The sequence below is a fragment of the Pseudopipra pipra genome, chromosome 27, assembly GCF_036250125.1.
Source record: "Pseudopipra pipra isolate bDixPip1 chromosome 27, bDixPip1.hap1, whole genome shotgun sequence".
Classification (NCBI taxonomy): Eukaryota; Metazoa; Chordata; class Aves; order Passeriformes; family Pipridae; genus Pseudopipra; species Pseudopipra pipra.
In genome coordinates this window covers 1772348-1789361 of record NC_087575.1, presented here as the reverse complement: position 1 = coordinate 1789361, position 17014 = coordinate 1772348, and the positions used below count along the sequence as shown (strand labels likewise).

The 17014-nt window shown below is 62.9% G+C and overlaps 1 protein-coding gene and 1 long non-coding RNA gene across 7 annotated transcripts in view; one reads left to right on the top strand and one right to left on the bottom strand.

The window, feature by feature from the left end:
- NFIC (nuclear factor I C) overlaps nucleotides 1-13838 on the bottom strand; it is a 45281-nt gene extending 31443 nt beyond the window's left edge. For 2 of the 6 annotated variants that reach the window (XM_064637129.1, XM_064637131.1), the window contains exon 1: nucleotides 11024-11535. In XM_064637129.1, coding sequence (XP_064493199.1) covers nucleotides 11024-11053 — 30 coding nt within the window. In that variant the 5' untranslated portion in view covers nucleotides 11054-11535. Of the gene's footprint in view, nucleotides 1-11023; nucleotides 11536-13294 lie in introns of those variants that run through there. The other 4 variants (XM_064637132.1, XM_064637134.1, XM_064637130.1 and 1 more) reach the window with 3 other exon arrangements.
- Nucleotides 13839-13929: 91 nt separating this feature from the next.
- Nucleotides 13930-15364, top strand: LOC135403269 (uncharacterized). Its single transcript, XR_010425340.1, has 2 exons — nucleotides 13930-14154; nucleotides 15193-15364. It is a non-coding gene; the product is annotated as an uncharacterized LOC135403269 (long non-coding RNA).
- The last annotated feature ends 1650 nt before the right edge of the window (nucleotides 15365-17014 follow it).

Genomic DNA, 17014 nt, shown 5'->3' with positions numbered 1-17014 from the left:
TGCCCTGACACCGCGCCGAGCACCCCGCCTCTGGTCTGCCCCCGTGCACCCCCACCCCAGCAACAACTGGCATTGCCGGTCCCTGGGTTTGCTGAACGCACCTCAAACTGGGGAGCAGAGTGCCCCGTGTGCGGGGAAGGGGTATGGATTCCCCGGGGATGGTACCCAGCAGCAGCACAGCCAGCACCGATGGGTGGAGGAGCCAAGAGGGTGTTGGCAAGCGAAACCTGAGAGTCTAGGGCCACTTGCTGCCTTCCTGCAGACTCACTTGGATCCCCCAGGCACCTCAGTTTCCCCAGGTGCCGTCTCTGAGCATCCCCCTCGGGGTTCGGGAGCCGAAGGCTCAGCCGCTTCCCCAGGGTGACCCCACCTGCCCCCAGGGTGAGGCGCTGCCTTTCCAGAAATAGGGAAAATGAGACCTGTCACCTGCCAGGCAGGATGCGACAGTGGCTCCTGGGGTCCGGGAAGAGATGTGGAAGAAGCACAGGGGAAGCACAGAGGGGACACAGCCCACGGCCAAGAAGATGTCCCCTCACCCCGGGAAGCATCCCGTGGCCAGCAGCACCAGAGCCACGTGGCTTTCCAGCTGAAACCTCCCCGGGGCTCCAAGGAAGGGAAATGTTTTATGGAACTGGAAAAAAAAAAAAAAAGGCTTTGCCAGCAGGTCCCGGCACTGCCAGCTCCTCCATCCGGCCCCGCGTCAGTGTGGGGCCCCGGGGGTGGCCTGTGCCCCCAGCCCTGCTCCCAGCACCTGGCAGGGACTGCAGTGCCTGAGACCCCATCTCAGATCCTGGGGTCCCAGCCTGGGAGCTGCCAGGATGTGAGGCAGGGATGGAGGCAGTTTGCACCCCCAGGAGTGCAGAGGGAAACTGAGGACAGACACCAGGGCTGACAGCACCACGTTCAATCTGGGGAGGGGGCACTGTCCCCAGCACAGAGGGAGCTGGGGCCAGCCAGGCCCCCCCCCGGCCAAGCCCAGGGCTCTGAGCCTGGCTTTAGCCCCTGACGCAGGAGGTTTTATTTCCCTCCTAACATATTTTTAGCCCTGCCTGCTCCGTCCTGGCCTTTCTGAGGGGAATTAACTCACCCCCGTCATGCACCATTAAAGGGGTGCAGAGAGAGGTCCCCATCTCCCTCCTGGGTGTGCCCGGAGGTGTCCATGGCGGGGTGGCACTGGGGGTATCTCTGCACTCCATGATGGGCAGTGGTGTGATGGGCTCACGGGGCTCACCCTGCTGCAAATCCATCCCTGGAGCAAATCACCAGTTAAAAATAGCCCCGGCCTTTTGCCACGGAGTCGGCGACCTTGCAGGAGGATCGGCTGCCCCCGGGGCCCTGAGAGTGAAGAGTTCATGGCCCCCCCACAGCCCCAGTGCCTCTGCAGTGCCATGGATGTGCCAAAGGCTCAGCCTCTGCTCCAGCACCCCACTGGCTCCCCAGGGGCTGGGAACAACCAGCCAGGACCCTCCACTTAGGGATGGGGAAACCGAGGGTGGTGACAGGCTCTCCCAGAGAGCAAAGGGAGACGAGGGTGTCCCCTGAGGTTCAGCGCCGAGCCTGGCTGGGTCCTGCAGCCCGGGCGCGGAAGGATGGGACTGGTTTAACGGGGGGAAGGGGGGTGTTCATCCGCTTTCGGCAGCTCAGCAGAGCCTTCCTGGGGAGATTCAAAGGCTGAGCCTGGCTGGGTCCTATTTCGGGAGGGTTTTGGACGCCTCCCAAGCAGCAGAAGTGGGTGGGGGCTGACCTGCACAGAGGGACTCTGTTCGGAATGCCGGGCTCTGGCGGTGCCCGGCGCGGACGCTGGTGGCTGCGGCTGGTCCCCTTGTCCCCCACGTAACGGCTCTGCACCCTGGGCTGGGACAGGGGGCAGGTGCCCCCCTCCTGTGCCGGGTGCTGACCCCCACCTGGCTGTAAACTGAGGCACAGGGAGACACTGTCCTTGCCTCCTGGGCCACCGCTGTAACCGCTAAGTGACACTGCCATACCGCGGAGACGGCCGTGCCAACCTGCCTCGTGACGTGGGCTCCAACAGCCACCCGCCCTGGGCTACTTGCCCAGGCTGGCCCCGAGCCATCCCTCGGGGGAGTCCAAGGTCCCCGAGTGGGGCCAGGCACTCTGGGAGCCAATACCCCAGTCACCAACTCCATGGCAGAGCAGAAGGAAACCCCCTGACAGGCCGGATGCCACCAGCTCGATGCCACCACAGGGCACACCAGGGTGCCAGGGGGTGCAGTGCCGACAGCACCACCGTCCCTGGGATCTGGGGGCCCTCCTGCATCACCTCACCTCTCCTCACTGCCCACCTCAGGCCCTGGGGAGCTCCAGAGAGCCCTGAGCTCCCTAGGCCGTGGTGCCACGACCACGCTTCGCGCACGTTCCACACTTCCCGCCTCACGTAGAGCTGGGAGCACCCGCGGGCACCAGGAACAGGGACCCCAGGATGGGGACTGGGGTCCTCACCACGGTGATGCTGGGCAAGCTCCAGCCAGCCAGCTCCTGTCTCTGTCCCTGTCCCTGTCCCCACGTGGGACACGGCGGTCACGGCTCAGCCCGGCGCTGCTGTTGGCGACTCCCCTCTCCAACCAATCCCCCACCGCAAGGCGAGGAAGCTGCGAGCGCGTCCCGGTTCCCTCCGGCGGTACCTCAGGATGCGATGCAGTCATCGTTAATGCATCTGGACTCATTTACGGGGATGAGAAAATGTTTCCAGGTTTCCCACAAAGTCCCATTAAGATCCCAGTCCCTACTCTATTTTTAGTGCCCTCATCAACAATGCCTTCCCCAGCCACCCCGGCGCTCCAGGGCCCCGTGGGGCTGGCGGGGCACCCTGGGCATGTGCTTGGCTTTGTGGGGAGCTGAGCTGCACCCAGAGTGGGTGTCTGGAGGGGGCAAACTCTGGCCCCGCACTCCTCGACTCAGCAGCTTTGCACCCATGGGTGCACCCTGGGGGTGGGGATGCCTCAGCCTGGCCTTTGCTTGGGAGCAGTGGAAGAAGGAAACATGATGGGAAGCAACAGCAAAAGCCACCCCGGGTCACTGCATTGGCTGGGGCTGCAGGACCCCTTGTCACGGACGATGGAGAGGGGGTGGTGGCACTAGGCCACTTGCTGGGGCTGAGCATCCCTGCAGGTGTAGGGTCACACCCTGCAGCACCACATCGTCACCTGGTGATGGCCAGTGGCTGGCGCAGCCAACCCTCTCCCCAGAAACCCTCAGAGCCCCGGCAGTGCCTCCGTCAGGGCAGTAGGTGCCCACAGGGCTGCCGGTGGAGCTGGCAAGGGCGCGCGGGTCCTGCCCTCGGCCCTGCGCCCTCCCGGGCTATCTATAGCCATGACCTCAGCGGGAGCCGGGGCAGGACCCGGCCGTGCATCCTCCTTTCTTGGCAGGGCCACCGCCACAGCCCCCACCCGGCACAGAGCTGCCGCCAAGCCGAGGCTTTTATCCTGTACGTTCGCTAATCCGACGGGATTCGGTGTCAGGGGCTGCCCACGGGAGGCTCACAAAGGCCGTTTCCAGGGGTGCTCAGCCAAGCGATGGAGAACGCCAGCCGGGAGGGGCAGACGGCGGTGCTGGGTGTCACCGCGTTAGGTGACAGGGTCTGACCCCAGGGGCTGGACGAGAGGGAATGCGGGTGACCCGGCTGCGAAGAGGTCGAGCAGGGGACGTCCCCGAGTAGGCAGAGGTGACTTGAGGACACCCCGCAGCTGCTCCCCGTAGGCGCCGGGGTCGCAGCCTCCCGCAGAGCCGGGGGGGTCGCGGGGAGGACCCGCTCGCTCCGGCTGCCCCGGGGGGAGCGGGGAAGGGGTGGCCCAGGGGAGGGGAATTTCCCCGGCTTTTTTCTCCAACAAACTCCTTGGCTTGTGCAATTAGAGAAATTTGTTTAACAAACTCCCGGGGGAGCGGAGCGGGAAGGTGGGGTGGCGCGGGGCCAGGGCGCTGCTCACACAGGCCCGCTCCCTCCCCGCCTGCGCCTTTGATCAGCGGCGCGCTGCGCCGGGGGACCGGGAGCCGTTCCCTGCGGCCACAGGGCCACGCTGTGCCACGGGGAGCGAGCGCCCCGGCCCCCGCGGCCACGCTGCCCGTGGCAACCCCCTGCCACGTGCCCCTTTCAACCGCTGCTTCACAGAGCCCGCCGCTCCATCGCGCCCACCCCCCTGCCCTCCTGCTCGCCGGGGTGGCACGACCCTGCCCCGCTCAGCCTTCCCACCCCGCTGTGCCCGCGGAAGGCAGGCGCGGGCTCGGGGCGCGCTCCCGCCCCGCTCGCTCCCGGCTCCCTTTCTCATGCAATGCCATTTCCATCAAAAACCCTTTACTCGGCACTTTTCCCCTCATTGGTATTCACGCCGCGCTCTCGCTGTCCTGGTGCACAGGTTACTAAAGGAGATTTTGCGGCGCAGCGTGGCGGGGGTCACATTTCAGCCCGCGCCGTCTCGCTTTCCCAAATCGCTGGGCAGCAGCCAGGGGACGGCGGGAGGGGGTGCAGGATCCGGCACATCACAGCTCCCGCCAGGCAACCGTGGGACCGGGCGGCCTCGTCGCCTGTCACGGCGGGGCTCGGCGGGCTGGCGGCGGGGGCTCTGCAGCACACTGACGGGTGGCTCCCCGGGGACAGCCAGCGGGTCACCGGCGCTCGCCGTCCTCCCGGCGGCCCCACGTGCCTGCATAGGGTGGGAACAGCTGGAAAACGGGGTCTGAGCAGAGAGGGGGGACACACACTTGGTCGTGCCACCACCCTCACTGCCGGCGCCCGGATGAGCTCTGGGTGACATCCACACTGTCTCCAGTGGGACTGTGCCCCCAGGATGGTGTCCTGGGGTGAGGAGGGAGCAGAGGTGCCTCTCGTTTAGGGGCTGGTTTGGGGAAAGGGGAAATGTCTGGGTGGAAAATCAACATTTCTCTCTCATGGGCTTTTTTTTTTTTTTCCTTTGAAAGCAAAAATATTTCTTGGTTTTTCGTGATCAGAAACATGTTGGGGGTTTTTTTTGGACAACAGCCGGTCAAATACCGTTTCCCCGTGAAGGGAATGCAGGGGCCCTTTGCAAGGAGAGCGAAAGCCTTCTTAAAAAACAAGATAAAACCCCCAGGTTTTAAAAAAATCCACCTGGCTACAGACTGGAATGAGCTCCCAGAGAAGAGGGGTCAGCAGAAGGGCTGGATCCTGGTGTTCCCGTGCCAGGCAGCGCTGCCGGAGCGCTGGTGGTGGCGGGGAGGGCGATGCCCACGGCAGGCAGCCCAGAGCCCAGACCTGGGGATTTCGCCCAAAATGCTGTTCAGCGCTGGCTGCTGGCCGGGGAAGGAGGATTAATGCGCTTTTACAGCAGTGGCGAGTTAACCAAGAAATCAATCCTTGGCAGGGGCCAGCCCCAGGTCCCCCGGCGCGTGAGCGCTGCCGCACCTGAGCCGCGGGATCCTTTCCCAGCTCCTCTCCAGGACTTGGGAAGCTCCGGGCCTTGGCGGCCGGTGCAGGGTGTTGGGCCCTGGCCAAGCTGGCACAGCGCGCCCGGCCGCGGGGGATGCCTGCCCAGGGCCGACGTGACGGATGGCGAGCCCAGCCACCCGCCTGTGTGTGAGCCAGGCCCCGGGATGCCCGTGGGGACCCTGTGCATCCCCTCCCTGCAGCTGGCACGTCCCAGGGGTCTACGCCGTCCCCTCCTCCAGGGTGAGGTCTCACGGTGCCCAGCTGCCAGGGCGGGGAGAGGGAGGCCGAGCTCAGGCTCTTGCCTGTGCCGATTTGGTGCATCCAAAAGCACTTTGGTACCCAAAACCTACATGGGTTTGGCCGCCATGAGGCTGTGCCCTTCTCAGACTTGGTTCCCAGCCGTGCTGTGGGGACGTCACCGGTGATGCCACATGACTCTGGCAGAGCTCAGCACCCACTGATGCCCTCGCTGCTCCCATCGCCTTCACCACCCTGCCCCAACCTGCCCGGCACACCCCAAGGTGCTGCAGGAGAAATCCTCTCCCCATGGGTCCCCAAGGAGCAAATCCCTGCCACCCCAGGACCCTGCCTACACTTCCCAGTTTGGGTGAAAGGACTGAGGGGGACAGGAGTGTCCCCCCCACCTCCCACAAGCAGTCAGCCCCCCTGGAGGTGCTCAGAGCTGGCACTGCCATCCCTGTGCAGAGGAGCCACAGCACGGCCGGGGGTGGCAGGCAACGTGCCAGGCTCACAGGGAGGGACTGTACCTCCCCCACAGCTCTCCTTCTTGCCCTCCAGTGTGGGACCCTGGGGACGCTCCCCATCCCTGCCCATCCCCATCTTTGCCACCATCCCCATCCCTGCCACCTGGGGCTCGCCTTGTCCCTAGGACAGGTGCAGGCACAACAGGAGTCACGGCGGGGGGAGACAATGGGCATCCCTTGGGCTGCAGGGAAGTGTCCAGGGGCCAGGTAAAGGGATGGCTGGCATAGGCAGCACTGGGCAAAGAAAGCTGGTGAGCAGACAGGGCAAGTTGTCCTTGTCCCTGTGGTCATTCCCAGAGAGCCCTGCCTTGCAGGGACCTGCCTCCACCACCCCTAAACGCAGGAGACACTGTTCCCCCCTCTCCCTGTGAGTACCAAACCCCCGTCCAGGCCCTCCCTGCTGTGCACAGTCCTGGGTCAGGATGGATCCCTCGGTGCCACCGTGGCAGTTCGCCCCGGGCTCTCGAGCTCCCTGTGCCAGGGTTGCCCAGAGCTCCTGGGAGAGCCGCCTTTCCCGCTCTTTGCTGTGCCTGGATAAGGAGAGCATGTCCGGCTGGGCTGGCCCTCGCCACGGCTCCTCTGCCACCGAGCCTTGCCATGCCAGCACTGCCCCGGCCACCCCGGCCACGCCGCAGCCACCCCTGCAACAGGGGGGAAACTGTTGGCTCAAAACAGGATCAGGCTACAGCTCCCAGCACCCACCCCCAGCCCACCCAGGCTCAGGGGAATAGAAAAGCACCAAAGGGAGCTATTCCCAGTTGCTCCAAGAGCTCCGGGCACCACGCTGGGCCCTGGCAGCTGGGCTTTGTTCAGCAAAGCTGCAAAGGCGCGCACGCGCCCGCAGCGCCGGGCACGCGGTGGGATCGCTCCCTGCCCCGGCACGGAGCGAACCACGGGCATGAGGGACCTCAACCACAGTCAGGGAGGGAACCGTGGGCAGGGCAGAGCTGCCCAGGAAGGGGAGGAATCGGCGGGCACCTCAGAGAAGGGCGGCTGATATACCGCGCGAGGCCCCAGCCAAGTTCAAGGTGATGCGGGGGAGAGCAGCGCAGCGTGAGCGCCGGCCACCAGCCCCTCGTGCAGCTGGGCTTATCCCACCCGCCCCCCCATTCCAGCCCTCCGATCCGGCCTCGTAAACCTCACTGTAAACAGGATCTGTTTTTCCTGGGCGAGGATTTAAGACGGGATCAGGCAGAAGCAGCGAGTGGCGGGGCAGGGCTCGCCAGGGCAGGCGGGCACGGCGGGCGCCGCGGGGAAAGCGAGGATCTCCCGAAGGTTGCGTTTAAAGAACGGCCTCATTGTTTTTCCCAAACAATACTCAGCAGATGGGAGAATTGAAAGTGTGTTGCAACCTTCCCTCTCTTCCCCCGCCGTGCCCGGCTTGCTGCTCCCATCCTTTGGCAGCCGATCTGAGCTCCCGGCTGGAAACCAGTTCGCCAGAGCTACTGGTGCAGGGGGTGAACACCGGCGCTGAAAAGCCCCAGCACTTTTGGGAAGGGGTTTTGCCAAAGGATGCCCGATGAGGTGTACCCAGCGGGCAGTTCCCTGCTCCAGCCACATGCCCACAGCAGTGGTGGCAGCCAGGTGATGTGGGGAGCCCGGCAGTGGCTGGGGAGAGGATCCCTGGAGATGTGGCTGTGACCACGCCACGTGGCCACAATGCCTCTGGCAGCCCAGCTCTGTCCCCTGGGCCCAACGCTGTGCCCGTTTGCTGGTACGGAGGTCTGTGCCAGGCCAGCTTAGCCGGGTGCTCCCCGACACCCCTTAGATTGGGAGCTAATGAGGGGTGGTTCCCAATAACACACATGGGGGTCTGCGCCTGGCTGCCAGCTCTTGGTTGGGTGCATCACCTCTGCCACCCCAAAATCAGCCTCTGCACCCCCAGCATGGGATCTGGGAGAGGGGAGAGGGTCTCTGGCCAGACCCCAGCAGGATGCACAGCTCCCGCCATTCCATCTGCCTCGGAGGCTGGTGCCCATCTCACCTCATTCCCATCCTGTGGGCACCAGGGTGGGAATCTCGAGGCACACTGTGGGTGCCAGGCACCAGCCAGAGGTTTGTAAGAGCATCACCAGTCACAAAATTTGCACATTTCCCCCTCTACAAGAGCATCCCAAATCTCCCACTGTTGCAGATCCAGGAGGCAGGGATAACTGTTACGACTCTGGAAATCCCTTGGGCTGCTCAGCAGCAGCTCCCTGGGGACACACGTGCGGGTCCCTGGCAGGTGCTCAGCTCCAGGGTTATTTTGGAGCCCTGGCAGCCGGACTCCCCCCCCTGCTTCCCCGTGGGCAGGGTGAGGCCTCGTGCGTGGCGGCGGTTCCGGTGCTGCTTCCCTGCTAATCCAGGCAGCTCCCTCTTGACTTCCCGGCCTGTCCCTGAGGGGGGATAGAGGTGAGCCGGGGAAGCGAGAGGAAGTGTCCGAGCAGAGACACTGAGCCGGGGAGGGCACAAAGCCACCCTCTTGCCTGCCGGGAGACTCGGCCGAGGCTGCAGCCAGGAGCGTGTCACGGGCGACGCCTCGGCCAGGGCTATTTCGGTGCCACTGGGCTCTCCAGCTTGGCCCTGCTCCGGCTGGGCAGGACGGCTGCCTACGGGGACGCCGGGGTCCCTGCGGCCGTGCTGGGCCCGAGGGGCTGGCGGTGGTGGCGGTGGGGAGATGCACAAAGGCTAAGGCAGGGCGGCTCCCGCTCACGTTCCAATGTATCCACATCACCATCCGCAGCTCCCGAGCCCGGGCGAGCCTGCCCGCCACGCGGGTGGGATGGGAACGGGAACGGGAATGGCTGGGCTGGCACTGGGGGACGAGGTCTGGTCCTATCTGAGCCGGGCTGGGAGCTGAGGCTATGCCAGGGCAAGAGGGAGGACACCGGAGCCTTCCCCGTGCCAAGGCAGTGGAGCAGAGGATCCATGGAGGATAAACCAGCTCCCTGCTGTCGGCCGGGAGAAGCGCTGGGAACAGCACAGGTTTTTATGAGGAGAAGGGCTCCTGCCAGTCCCGGCCAGGCCAGCAACCACACAGCTTCCCACATCACACCAGCACTGTGAGCTGGCAACAACAGGCGCTGCCAACCCAGCACCAGCTGGAGACTAGGAAGGGTTGGGAGGTGGTGGGATGGAGTCAAGGTGGGAGTGGAGGGATGGAAAGGGAAAGAAAGAAAAAAAGAATTAAAAGAAAGAAAGAATAAAGGATAAAAAAGAAAAAGAAAAAGAAAGAAGGAAAAAAAAAAACAAGAAAGAAAGAAGAAAAAAAAAGAAAGGAAAAAAATTAAAACCGGAAAGAAAAAAGGAAAAAAAGAAAGAAAATAAAAAGAAAAAATTAAAAGAGGAAAAGAAAAAGAGAAAAGGAAATAAAAAGAAAAAGAAAAAATAGAAAGAAAAAAAGAAAGAAAGAGAGACAAAAAAAAGCCAGATCGAGGTGTGACCCTTGTCAAGTCAACCATACAACAGGGAGCACCATCCTCAGGGTCATCTGAGCAGCCCCAGCGCTGCCCACCCACGTCCCTGCCTGTGCCCCCACCAGCCTCACGCTGCACCCGGGGAGAGCCAAGGCCAGACCCCCACACTGCCCCCCACACCACACAGGTGCCACGAGGGGACCCCCACAAACCCCCACAGGCAGCTGAGCCCAAGCCTCTGAGGTGGAGCCAGAGCCCGCCAGCAGCTCCAGCCCAAGGGATGAGGTCTGGCAGGAGAACCCTGGGCACAGGCAGGGAGGTCCCACAGCAGCACAGCCCCCAGAGCAGAGCCCTCGTGGGGTGCAGCACGAGGCCGGGCTTGGAGCGGGCAGCGGCTGCTGCCAGCAGGGAAGAGGTTACGAGCCGGGGAAAGCTGCTCAATAATTAAATAAATATCAGCGATCAATAAGCACAGAGCAAAGGCAGAGCCGCAGTGGTCGTGCTGTGGGCAAGGCGGGGGGGTCCCTGACTCTCCTCCCTGCGGCCACACCGGCTGTTGGGGGGAGATTTCGGGGACGCCCCGCTCGCCTGCACCGTGGGCCCTGGCACGGCCGCCCTGCCGCGTGCCACCGGACCGCGCTGGCGTGGCCCGGGGTGACACCAGCGTCCCCACCACGGCTCAGGGCTGCCCCTCCACACCCCAACACGCAGGTGGGGACTGGCATCGCCCCCTCGCCTCCGAGGCTGAAGGGGTGCCCCCCATATCCTGCCATGCACGACCCCTCCCGCCCTCTCGCCCGCCGGCGCGGCGCGGCACGGACGGGTGCAAATTGTCCCAAACTCGGAGGATTTGGAAGAAAATGCCTGTGCCCCCCCAACCCCACCCCTTGCACCCCACCATGTGCAGCCAGGCTGGAGGGAGGGAAGGAAAAAGTTTCACGCTACGCAGGAGGCAGCACGGCCGAGGCCGAACCCGCGGTGCCAAGTCCCGCCCGAGCCGCCCCGAACCCACCGAGGACCCCCCGCACCCCACAGTGCCCCCCTGCACCCCCAGAGCCGGCGGCTTCCCCGCACCACCCACCTCCGAGCACGGCAAACAAAAAATAAAACCCAAACCACAACGCAACCTTCCAACCCCCCCCCACGCCCCAAGTGAAAGTGAAGGCTGAAAAACCCCCAAAAGCACCAGAAACACCCAAAAAAAACCCCTACAAAAGGCGATGGGGGGGGGGGGTGGGCAAGAGGGAAACGCAGCTCCTCTGAGCAGCCCTGCACGGCCCCAGCCCGCCTTTCCCTGTTATGATTATTTTTATGGGGGGGGGGGTTGTTGCTTTTTCTTGCTTTTTCTTATTTTTTTCTAATTTTTTTTGCATTGCAACTGTGAAGTCCGTTGCGGCGAAAGAGGCAAATTTGGGGGGGGGACGCGGGGGGGTCCCGGTTACCTGGGTCAGGCAGAGAGGAGACGAATACATCCCGAGCCGTGCTGGGAAAGTGCCTAATTGCAGGGCTGAGACTCGAGGCGTAAAAGTTACTGAGTCATTTCGGAGGCTGGAGCAGTCCGGGCGTTTTTTCTCTCTCTCTCCTCCGGAGCGGCTCTGCGGGGCCCGGGGGGGGGCAGCCGGGCAGGGGGGGGCGGCCCCGCGGGAGGGGGGGCCGAGGAGGAAATAAAAAGATTCCAACTTCCACCCCCCGCCAAAAAAAAAAAAAAAATTAAAAAAAAATTAAAAATAAAAAGCGAAATCCCCCCCCCCCTTAAAAAAATAAAGCGCTTTTTTGTTGTTGTTGTTGTTTGTTTGGGGGGTTGGGGGGGGCGGTTTAAAGAGGCAGAAGGGTCATCCTCGCCCGGGAGGGGCTCGGGGGTCCGCACCCAGCCTGCAGGCACGGGCGGCGGGGAAGTTAGAGGGGAAGCGGCTCCATCCGAGACCCGGGCAGCGGAGAGAGGGAGGAAAGAAAGAATGAGAAAATGAAAAAAAAAAAAAAAAAAAAGAAGGAAAAAAAAAAAAAAGGAGCGAGGAATGAAGTGACGTTATGAAAAAAGCCCATCCCAAAATATTACATCCCATTTAAAGATGTAGGAACCCCCTTTGGCTCGCAGGGCCGAGGCGCTGCGGGGCAGGGGGGGGCGGGGGAGGGACGGCCCCCCCCGGGGGTGGCGAGTCCCCCCGCGCCCTGGCGCGGCCAGCGCCGAGCGCTCCCGGCTTTGGGTGTTTTGGGGGGTTTATTTTTTATTTTTTTTTTTACTAAACGGAGCCAATCCGGCGAGGGGAGAGAAAAAAACCTGCAGATTCATGTGCAACTTCTGGGCAGCGGCCCCGGCACGGGGGGCTTGCGGGGGGGGGGGAAGGGCAGCGGTGTTACCCCCCGCACCCAGCCCCAGTGCGGGGGGGCCGCCCCGCCAGCCCCGCGTTGCCTCCGCCGCATTCCGCTCATCCCGCGGAGACGCTTATTCCGCCCCCCCCGCGTTATTTAACGACCGGCAGCATCACGCGGGGGGGGAGCACCACGGGCAGCCCCCCGCCCCCCCTTCGCCCCGGGCAGCCCCGCAGCCCCCCCGCCCCCCGCACAAAGAGAGAAGGAGATTAAAAAAAGCGGAGCCTGCGCCCGGCAAACTCCAAACCGCAAGTTCTCGCTCCGCACCCCCCCGGCCCCGGCCGATCCGCGGGCGCTAATGACGCTAATTAGAGAGCGCGCGGGGAGCGCCACGGGCGGAACACAAAGGGGATCCCCGGGCACCTCCCGGGCCGGGGGGGGGCTGCACCCCGCGCCCCTCCCGCACCGGGGGACACCGCTCCCTGCAGGGACCCGACCCGCAGCGCGGCCGCTCCCGGCGCGGGGCCGCGGCTCCAGCGCTGCCTCGCTCCCCAAAAAGATGAAAAACGCTTTTTTTGGCTTTTTTTTTTTTTTTTTTTTCCCTCCGCGGGGACAAGCCCCCGCAGCGTCTCTCCCCGCACAACTGATTTTCACTCTCAACTTCTGGCGGCCCCCGCGGCCGGATCCCCGCCCGGGGTTGGTGTTCGCCCCCCGCACTCCCCCCGCGGGGACATCCCCGTTCCCGCGGGATGCGGCGGCTCCGCGCAAACTTGGGCGCGCATCCCGCATCCTCCCGCACCCTCCGGGGCGGCTCGGGCCGCGCCGCCGCGCTCCCCCCGTGGCCTGGCAGGAGGAGAAGCGGGAGAAGCCCCGCGCACGGCGGGGCCGGGGGGGGGGACGTTTTTATTCTCACATCGAAGGCGGTGATTCCCCCCACCCTGCTCCCTCCCCGGTGCGGGCAGGGCGGCCCCGCGCAGCGCGGACTTGAGCGCGACCCTCCCGGGCGTCACTTCCAAGTTCAAGTCGGTGCGGCTGGCGGCCTCTCCGCCCCTTTTTTTAGCGGCCATTTTCAGCTCCATCCAGCCCTCCGCGGGCTGCGGACGCTCCCCCCGCGCCGCGACCTCCCCGCCGGGCGGCTCCCGCCGCCGCCTCCGCCCCCCCGGTACCGCGGGGCGGGTGGGCCGGGGGAGGAGAGACGGCGGCAGCTCCCCCCGCCCGCCCCCGCCGCCCCGCGCCCCCCCCGCCCCGCCACCGTATTAAACTCGCCCCGCCGCCCCCTCCCCGGCAGCAACTTTTGCTCGTGGGGGCACCCGCAAACACACGCACACGGGGAGGGGGGTTGGAGGTGGGGGGGGGGGAGAGGGGGGAAGTAGAAGAGAAAACGAAAGTGTCATGGGACCTACCATCGCCAAGTGCAATTAACGGGCTCCAAGTTGCTGCGAAGCGCAAAGCAAAAGAGGATGGATGGGCTGGTTTGGGGTTTTGGTCTAAAACGTGTGTTTTCCACCGCGCCGAAGGAGGAGGAAAAAAAAAAAAAAGCGCTGCCCCGCGAAAGAATTAAAAAATTTAAAAACCCAATAATAAAAATAACAATAACAATAATAACAATAATAATAAAAGCCTCCCCGAGGCCAGCGGCACAGTGTCCCCCGCGGGCGGTCACCCTCGCTCCGGCTCCGTCGCGCTGCCGGGGGCCATGCTCCGGGCGGGGGGCCGGGCTGCGGGGCGGGGGGCGCGGGGCGGCGGGGACGGGCGGCGGGAGCGCGGGGCCCGCGCCCGGCCCGGCCTCATGCGCTGCGGGGGTGGCGGGGCTGGGCGGGGGGGGGAGCTGAGAGGGGGGTGGCGGAGGTGCGATGGGTATTTTTGGAAGGCAAGAGGAAAAAAAAAAATAAAAAATCTATTTTCTAAAAATTAAAAAAAAAAAAAAATTAAATAAAAATAAAGCCCGGGAGCGGGGCGGGCGGGCGGGCGGCGCCTACGGCAGAGCAGCGCGGGCATCCCCCCCGCGCCCCCCCGGCGCAGCCCCACTCCGGCCGGGCACGGCTCCTCCTCGCAGCCCGCAGCGCCCCGGCCCCATCGCCGCCGCCCCCGCCTCCTCCTCCTCCTCCTCTGCCTCCTCCCCTCGCCCGGGGCACCGGCGGCGCTGCGGCGGGGACGCTCCCGGTGCGGGGGCGGGGAGGGAGGAGGTGGAGGAGGAGGAGGAGGAGGAAGGCTCCGGCCCCGCTCGCCCGGCAGCGCGACGGCGGCCCCCGGATGGTTGCGGGTAGGTGGCGGGGGCTGCGGCGCGGCCCCCCCGGGGCCGGCTGCCTGCGGGGCCGCCCCCCCGGCCTTGCCCGGCGCGGGGAGGGGGGGGCGCGGTGATGGGGGGGGCGCGGCCCCGGTGCGGAGCTACCGCAGCGCGGGGAGGAGCCGCGGGCAGCGCCGGGCCCGCCGCCCGCCCCCGCCCCGGGCATCCCCCGGGCACCCCCGGCCCCGCTCAGCCCTGGCCGCCCGCCCCCAGCCCGGGCATCCCCGGGGCGGCCCCGGCCCCGCACGGCCCCGGCCCCGCGCTGCTCACCCCCATCCCCGGCCCGCGGACACCCCCGCGTTCCGCGGACATCCCCCTGCCGCCCGCCAGCCCTGTGGTGGAGACGCCCACCCTGGTCACCCCCCACTACCCACCCCCCGGGTGCAGATGGGCTCCCCCTCCTACCCCCACCAGGGACAGACACCCCGTGTCACCTCCCATCCCCCCTCACCCGAGGGCAGACACCCTCGTGGTCACCCTTTGCCCCCACCCCTGGGTGCAGACACCCCGCTGCCCCCTCCTCGGGTGCGGGCACCGCCGTGGTCACCCCCCCCCTCCCTTCCCCCCGACTCCGGCCTGTCCGAGCATCCTCCATCCCCGCCCCCCATCCCCTCCAGGGTTTCCCATCCATCCCTGTCCCCCCCCACTCCTCGTGTTCCCCGCAGTCTCCCCTTTACCCCCGCAAGGATCCCCCACGTCTGCCCCCCCCAAACTCTTAAAGCCACAGGCCGCTTTGCAGCCGAGGGGGGGAGGGTTCTGGGGCTTTTCCCCCTCTCCAGTCCCGCTCCAAAAGTTGGCAGCGACCCGAGTGCCGGGTTTGGTCCGGGAGCAGGGAAGGGCACGAGTGGGGGGGGGGGAGTGTGGGGGCGAGCGATTCCCTCCTTTCTATCGACCCCTTTTGTGTCTGGACCTGGATTTTTAACCCTTGTTATCGAGTAATCCTTTAATCTCTTAATCCTTTCAAATAACCATATTTTTCTATAGGAAGGCAACAAAAATTAGATATTTTTTCAGTTTGCCGAGGGCCGAAGCGTGCACCGTGTGCCTGGATTTTTCGGCACGCTCCGTAGTCCTGAACAAACAGGAACATAATCTCCGTCTGCCTTGAGCTTGAATGGTCTCAGTGTGATAAATAATATGCTAAATAATTTATTATATATTTTTAAAATAAAATTAAAGCAATCTACTCTGCCATTCCATTAGTTTTATTCCATCATTTTCTCCTTCTTTTTTTATCTTTTTTTTTCGGGGGGGGGACTGTGAGCCTGATCATTTTTACAAGGGCTCAGCTCGAATTTAACAGGGATTTTGGATACACAGGAGGTTATTTTATCCATCCCCGTATCCCCTTTGCCTGCTAAACCCACCACGTGCATACCAAGACACTGGACATTAATTTGTACATTCACAGGGTATTATATATATTATATATATATTTTTTTTTACTGAGATATTTGTCAGACACAAGTACGGCCATCGGCCTTATGGAAATGAGATCTAATTTTATTCCAGCTGTCTATAAAAAAGTAAAAAGAAAATTATTTTTATTTTTAAAACCTCTAGAACTTTTTTCTTGGTTTTTTTTTCTTTTTTTTTTTTTTAAATCACCATCTGCTACCCCCCCCCAAAAAAAAATGCCACTTCCCTGTTTCAAAGCTGAAAAAAAAAAAAATAAAAAGACTGAAATGAGCAGTTCCCTCGCCTCGTCCCAGCTCCAGAAGCCTCGAGGAATGTAAACTCGGCGGTAACTCCGCTCGCAGAGCACAGTTTGCATTTTCTGCCCGGCTCCGAGCTCGATACGGCACAAAAATAAACCCTGGGAAAGAATTTGCCAATTTTTAACCACTTCCAAGGCCGCCGTGGTGCCCGCTGGCAGCTCCCTCCCTCCTGCCAGGGGTTTCTGTTTTTTCTGCGGCGATTCCTCGGCTCCCCCCCGGCCCCCCGTGTTTTTGGGGGGGACGGGGATGTTTGGGTTCCACCCGGGGTGCCGTGGGAGATCACCTGGCTATGCCAGGCTGGCGGTGCCAGGGCGGGCGAGGAGGGAAAATGGGGTTGAAAAGGCAGGGCTGAGATTTTTTATTTTCCCTTCTGCGAGGCCTTTCCGTTGGGGTGCAGGGTGGTGGGGAAGGGGTTATTTAATTATTGATAATAAAGAAGTTATTTATTTATAATAAATACTTGTTTGTATTTATTTATGATAAATAAATAACTGCCTCAGTTATTTATTTTTGTAATGCTGTTAAAAGTATTTCCTGGGTGATTCGAAGCTGGGGCTGAAGGGCTGCTGGCCTTGACTCTGAGAAACCCCTCACAGGTTTCCAGTGGTCCAGGGGCACACGGTGTGTCCCCCCAAATTAATCCCACAGTGTGTGTCCCCAAATTAATCGCATTTCTTCCCTGTCAGCGAGGGGCCTGGGGACTGATCCTGCACAAACCATAACAGCAGTGGCCCAGGGTGGGGGGAATTTCAGTGCACCTGTGCCCTGGCACTGTCAGGGCCTGGCAGAGGGAAGGGCACCCCTAATCCTGGCCCCCCTGACCTGGGGGGGGTCACTCAGCCCCAGGGGGAGCCGCAGGATTTGGGGCTGCGCTGGGCATGGAGCTGGAGAGCTGCCACCAGACCCCACAGGGACTGTCCCCACTCTCCCCAACCTGCACCCCCCAGCCTGAACCCCAATTCCCAGTGTAACCCCCAAGCAGAAAAACACTAAAAATACAAAAATCCTTTTTTTTTTTTTTTTTTTTTTTTAAATGTTTTCAAGCTGCCTGCAAACAGCATTTTGAGGACGGGGGTGGAATCCAAACCCAATTTAATTTTGCTGTGCAGGCCATCCCT